Source organism: Mus caroli, chromosome 4 (assembly GCF_900094665.2).
Source record: "Mus caroli chromosome 4, CAROLI_EIJ_v1.1, whole genome shotgun sequence".
NCBI classification, from domain to species: domain Eukaryota; kingdom Metazoa; phylum Chordata; class Mammalia; order Rodentia; family Muridae; genus Mus; species Mus caroli.
The window spans coordinates 15,148,469-15,155,606 of record NC_034573.1 but is presented as its reverse complement, the minus strand read 5'-3'; the positions used below and the strand labels follow the sequence as shown (position 1 = coordinate 15,155,606).

Here is a 7,138-nt window from a genome sequence, read left to right as displayed (position 1 = left end):
AAGAAGAAGAAGAAGAAGAAGAAGAAGAAGAAGAAGAAGAAGAAGAAGAAGAAGAAGAAGAAGAAGAAGAAGAAGAAGAAGAAGAAGAAGAAGAAGACAACTTTGAGTTTGAGTCAGCTCTCTTCTTCAACTGTTGGTTCCAATAATCTACCTCAGGTCACCAGTGTTTCATAGCAAGTGCTTGACCCACTGAGCCATGTCACTGGCCCATAAATGTGTATTTCTTTAAAAAGAGAAACACTACAAAGTTCATCCAAAAATGATTGCATCAATTTGTGAGTAACTCATTCTAAAATTTCCACTCACAGTTCAAATTTCTTAATGCAGCTAGGTATTTGAGATAAACTTCCTGTAGGCGGTCTGAACAAGGACACATTCTTAATATCTGTTTCCACATCACTTCTTAACCATTTAGATTATCTTTGCCCTATGTTAGTATCCCATATTTTAAGTGTGGTTCAGAAAACTCTAGAACAGCTTGTGAGTACTCTTGTCAGCAGGGCTTCTGGATTGGTCTTCAGACTGAAGATGCTACAGCCAAAAATCTTCCACACTATTTCCACACTCCAAATTCTGAAGAAACACTCTTATTTCCTCATTCATAGAACTTTCACAATAAAGAAAAATTTTTATAGTTGTTTGGTTGGGTGTTTTTTGTTTGTTTTGTTTTGTTTTGTTGTTTTGTTTTGAGACAAGGTCTCTCTATGTAGCCCTGCTGTCAGGGATTTTGCTATACCTCCCTCCAAGTCACAGGAATTCAGCTGCCTCTCCCTCTAAAGAGATGAAATTAAAGGCATGCATCTCCACACCCAGATGAGGAACTTTTTTCAGGCTAGAGAGGCTACTCAATGGTTAAGAGCTCTGGCTGCTCTTCCAGATAACCCAGGTTCAGTTTCCAGCCCCCACATGACATCTCACACCTGTCTGTAACTCCACTTTCTGTTCACTCAACAGCCTTATGTAGACATACATGCAGGAAAAACACCAATGGACATGAAATAAAAGTAAATAAAAATCTTAAAGTAAGATTTTTCTTTTAAAAAAGCATTTTTTTCCTTAAGAGACAGTAAGTATGAAAACGTTACAGAGATCTTACAACTACAGATGAAACAGCATACATGTGACTTGACTGTGCTCTCTTTTGTATAAACTGTAGAAACTACTATCATCATAGATTCCAATGTGCCTCAAAAAAACATAACATTAATTTACACTGCATTCTGAAAATTCCATACTCCTTTGTAATATTTCTATGTGCTTGATTGAAAGCACACCTTCAACCCTCAAGTTCGTAACTCCTAATAGTTTACCTCTTTTGTTTATAACCATATCTTTAGTTATATAAATCACGCACTTCATAAAGCAAATAAAAATTGTTCACTAGCTCCTTTTTATTTGCACGAAAATGTAGAACCTTTTCATTCTGTCATTAACACAGCATAACCACTGCCATCTTAAGTGTCCATCAACAATCTGAACTTCTAAAAACCCTCATGGGGTCAATGAGAGAGCTCTATAGGTAAAGATGCTGCTGCCACACCTGAACACCTGAGTTCCATTCCCACATGGTAGAAGAAGAGAAACAACTCCAGCAAGTTGTCCTTTGACCTTCATATGTAAAACAGAGCACACATGCACACACATAAAATAAAGAAATAAGTGCAATTTAAGTATTTAAACAAAAACCCAGGATAGTCTATATTATATGGTCTTACATGAGCTATTTATTTCAAACTTTTTGAATATTTTGGTGATCTTTAATTTTGTGCTACTATAAACGACGATATGATAGTCTTCTCTAAATGTACATTTTTATACATTGTTCTGATTGTTTTCTCAGCTTGAAATTCTAATGCAGTAAAAGTATATGTATTAAAATTTTAAAGTAATAATTCAGATTTTAAAATCAAGTCTGAAGTTCATAAGCCTGAAAAAGGCAGTGATTTGAAAAAAAAATCAGATTACTGATACAGATGTGGATGCTTGCAGTCAACCATCGGACTGAGCACAGACACCCCAATGGAGGAGCTAAGGAAAGGACTGAAGGAGCTGAAGGGGTCTGCAACCCCATAGAAAGAACAACAATTTCAACCAACCAGACACTCCAGAGCTCCCAGTAACTAAACCACCAACCAAAGAATATGCATGGAGGGACCCATGGCTCCAGTTGCATACGTAGGCCTTATCTAGCATCAATGAGAGGGGAGGCCCTTGGACCTGCAAAGTCTTGATGCCCTAGAGTAAGAGGAATGCTAAGATGGTGAGGCAGAAGTGGGTGGGTGGATGGGAGAGCACCCTCATGGAAGCAGGAGGGTAAGAGAAGGGGTTTTGGAGGGGAAACCAAGAAGGGGAATAACATTTGAAATGTAAATAAATAAAATAACCAATAAAAAATTTAAAAACACAAATTACAAATAACATTTAAAAGCTTCCTGAGTTCTACACAAGTCCAAACTACTGAGCTACCTATAAAATTATTGCAATTTCTATGCTATTCCAGAGAAGATTTTACAGTTCTCTAGTAGCCAATATAGCCAGAGCACTTCCTATAGTCACATAGTCACAAAGAGTGCCAAATTCAGTGAATCATATCCTCAGTGCTTACTGGCCAGTGGCCCTGGCCCCATCCATAGGTGACATTATAAATCATTAGCTCTCAATCTGTGGGTCACAACCCCTTTAGGGGCCAAACGACCCTGTACTGGCTGGCTTTGTGCATCATCTAAACACAAGTTAGAGTCATCATGGAGGAAGGAACTTCAGTTAAGAAAATATCTCCATGAGATCCATTTTATCACTAGTGGTCAAAAGGGGAGGGTCCAGCCTATTGTAAGCAGTGCCATTGCTGGGCTGATGATCCTGACTTTTATAAGAAGAAAGGGCAGGCAAGCAATGAGGAGCAAGCCATTAAGCAGCATTTCTCCATGACCTCTGCAGCTCTTGCCTCCAGGTTCCTGCCCCATTTGAGTACCTGTTCTGGTTTCCTTCACTGATGAACGGCAATGTGGAAGTGAAATCTCAATAAACCCTTTCCTCCCAAACTTCATCTTTGATTATAGTGTTTCATTGCAACAATGAAAACCCTAACAAAAATCTTTTCATAGGGTTAATATATCAAATATCTTGAATATCAGATATTTACATTATAGTTCATAACAGCAAAATTACAATTATGAAGTAGCAACAGAAATAATTTTATGTTGGGGTCACTTCAACATGAAGAACTGTGTGGTAGGATCACAGCATTAGGAAGGTTGAGACCTTCTGTTATAAGTAACCCCGACACAGCTGGGGAAGTTCATGAGTCAGTCTATCTGCCTAGGGTTGCATTTGCTTTGTTCCCACAGAAAATTGCTTCTATTTCATCTCTCATGCCAATTATACCTAGACCCATAGTGAACCAACTCTACTGGGGCATACCACTTGGCAGCATTCTATGGCGTAGTCATATTGCAGTGGAGGAAATTCCATGGGGCTTTTATATTAAACCTACCCTGAGGTTTGAAATCTCCCCAAGCAAAGAAATGACTAAGGAGTTGGGAATCTGGAACACCCTGATTTTACCATTGCACACTGTATATACTATAATGAGTTACCATATGATCCCTTATAGATATGTACGGTTCTGGGTCAGTAAAGAAACTTAACTCCAATCCTCAAATGCTCACCAAACCAAGAAGAGTTTCCCAATACTGCTTAGACCAAAGTTACTGAGTGACAGGTTTATCTCAGGAGGTGACGACTTGAGGTGTGGTGCTGGGAAACAGCTAATCTTCCATTTTCCCTTCTTTTTCATTTCTTTATTTCAAATTTCCTTTTACTTCTCGAATCTTCTATTCATCTTTAAGTGACTATTCATCTCTCTTTGAGAGTTTCTCTCTCTGTGTCTCTGTGTCTCTCTCTGTGTCTCTCTCTGTGTCTCTCTCTGTGTCTGTGTCTGTGTCTGTCTCTCTCTCTCTCTCTCTCTCTCTCTCTCTCTCTCTTCTTTTCTTTTCTAAAAAGGATCTCCCTAACCTAGATTTCCTCCAGCCTCAGCTTTCCAAGCCTCTAGCATGCTCTAGATCACAGGCACATTCTCTTCAGCCTGTTACTAGAACACTGTGAGCTGAGTCTACATAATAATGAACAGTGCACAGCCATCCTGACTGGCAGTGTGGCACAACTGTACTGAAAGGACTGTATTTTATTTCTGTCTTGTTATTTGCATATACAAACCTGAAGAGAGAACTTTCCTGGGTGTCAGAACCATCAGGTAGGAAATATAAGTGTCTTAAGACACTAGAAATATCCCTAGCATATTCTTTAATTTTTTATTCTTCAGTTGTGGTTTGAATCAAAATTTCAATATATTTAGAGCCATTTGTCTGCACAATATTTATAGCTATTTAAGATAAGTATCTATTTTATGTATTAATAATATTGATTATAGCCATCATCTAGCCATTAGTGTTTGCTTATTCATCTGTTAATGTCCCTCATTTCAAACTTGCCACTCTCTGTGTCACATAGACTACTGACAATCAAGCGTTTGCAGGTATTAAAAGACATAGTTACTGATTATGTAGTATCACTCTGCCTGGGAACATGCAAACAATAACTAGTATTTTGAATCTGCATCACTCCATAACTTTTCCACATAATCAGAAAGTACTGTGCTTGAAATGAATCTCACCACCCTGTTATTAAAACATCATGAATTGAACTCTCTATAACAATGAACAATGCACAGCCACTCTGACTGGCAATGTGACACAGCCATACCAGAAGAACTGTACTTTATTTACTGTCTTGCTCTTTATGTATACCAACCTGAAGAGAGCATTTCCTGGGGTGTCAGAACTGTCAGGTAGGAAATATTAGCCAGTAAGTATACCACAGTTACCAGAGGCAGTCCTGTAAAGATGCATCTAGGAATTGTTTTACTGGGTTTCTTCAGCTCCCCTATAACACATAAAACAGCTACATCAGACTTGAGAAAAATTAGAAATAAATTCTGTAACTTATTTTTATAATTGTAAATGTGTCAAACATCAGACAACCTTCTTTCCGTTCATTCTTCCATGACACCCATGCATACTCAGAGGAAACCACTACTGCACACTGATGCATTTCTTCAGACACCAGAGTTGGAGTTAAGGTGCCTGTACCATTTGCAGCCTTCCCCAATCTCCACACTCCTTGAGTAGGAAGTAGGCAATGTGTCCAAATCGTAGGAATAGAATGTTAAACAGAAATTTCATGAGATTTAATGTCAAGAAGAGAAGCTCCACATTAGGCAATCACATAGATGAAAGTGATAATCATGAATATGTTAAGTGACTGTGAGCAAAAACAAGAGCTGTGGAGAAAGGTCAGGTACAGGTTGATGGGCCTTTTTATTACTTCTGTCCAACTGGTGACCTGGCCAAAAGAAAAAAAAAATCACATCATGCCTCTTCTTGCTAAAGTCCCTGTTCTTTTATGTGAAACATTCTTTCTTTCCTAGCTGACAACTTGGCTACTGCTTGTCCTTCAATTCTGTAAAACCATTACCTCTGAGAAAGTGAGAGAGGAGACTCCCTGGCTAGCAAGATCATCTCATCAATATGTTCTTGAGGCAAGTCCTGAAAGGAGTTAGTTTCCCTCTCTTTGTTGGTGTTGGTTTGTTGGTGGTGTTTTAATGATTTTTTTAAGCCATTAAACCATCCTTTTATTAAAAAGGATCAAGCTTGGAAATATAGCTCACTGATCAAGTGCTTGTCTATCCTGGAACTGATATGAACAGATGAAGCATAAAAGGAATAAAGAATTAGCAGATCTAATGTTAATTCTCACCGCCACTTACTGCTGTGAGGCTCATATTGCTTAGTTCTGTGTCAGAAGTGTCTTGGTCACTGTTGTATTGTTTTAAATTGATACCATGGTCATGGTGGATCTTATAAAGGAAAGCATTTAACTGGGGGATGGGTTACAGTTTCAGAGGGTTTATCAATTATCATCAAGGCAAGAGAGTGACAGAGACAGAGACAGAGAGAGATACTGGGCTTGGCATAGGTTTTTGAAACCTCAAAGCCTACCTAGTGACACGCGTCCTCCACCAAGACCACACCTGCTAATCCTACTTATCCTTTCAAACAGTTTTGCTGCCTGTGCCTGAGCATTCACGTATATCAGCCTATGGGGACTATTCTCTTTCAAACCACCAAAGGAAGAAATGATAACACAATCAAATTTAATCGCAGTGCCTTTAAAACTTTTGAAAGTGGTTGTTGTGGGGTTAGGTTATATCTCAGTGGTAGAATGCTTGCCTATCATGTACAAAGACAAAATTTGATCCCCAGCATACTCATGTGCCCAACCTACACAGGCTATTTTAATAGCTATGGTTATTAGTTAAAACCTTGAAACAAGCAAGAGGGCAACTTTTTAAATTAACAACACTTTCTTCTTGGCCTTTTATTTATTCTTGTTATATATTTGTTTTGTAGCAAGGTGACAAAGATTATAATTTAATTTATAAGCAGCTCATATAATAAGAGGCTATTATAACAGTTTATAACAACACGTAGAGAGCCAGTGTATATCCTTGGGTCTTGATCTTGAAAGTCAAGTTATTCTGACACTATTTATCAGGTGCCAATAAATCACATTTTGTAAGTAGAAGTGCTATTTAGAAATCTTAAAACTTATTTAGTAAGTTAACTACCACAATACAAATTAAGAGAACGACAAATCCTAACTACTAACTTTCTAGGGAAGAAGTAAATGGTTTTTGATTTGATTTTGCTTTTGAGAACAGTGTCTCGAACCCATTATGTAGACAAACTGGCCTTGATTTCCTGATCCCCATCTCGTCCCTCCTGAGTGATGGTATTATAGGTGTAATACATGACACCTGGTTGCGTGGAGTATAGGGACAGGACATATTGAAATATCCTCAGTCTTTTGTGTACCATCAGCAACTTGAGAGGAGTTCTACATTAGTTTACAGATTATTAAATGTTATAGATCTTTCTTAACCAGAAATAATGACACAAAAATGAAGCATCTCCAGCACCAGAACAAGATATAATTACTTCAAAGTACCTCTTGTGAGGTCTGTGCACACACGTGTTCATGCACATGCTGCACACACACACACACACACACACACACACAC

General features: G+C 38.2%; 1 protein-coding gene across 1 annotated transcript in view; it reads right to left on the bottom strand.

Annotated features, from left to right (window-relative positions):
- Slc7a13 (solute carrier family 7 member 13) overlaps positions 1–7,138 on the bottom strand; it is a 24,846-nt gene that overhangs the window by 13,158 nt on the left and 4,550 nt on the right. The window contains exon 2 of the mRNA XM_021161445.1: positions 4,810–4,941. Within this exon, the coding sequence (XP_021017104.1) occupies positions 4,810–4,941 (132 nt within the window). The remainder of the gene's footprint in view (positions 1–4,809; positions 4,942–7,138) is intronic.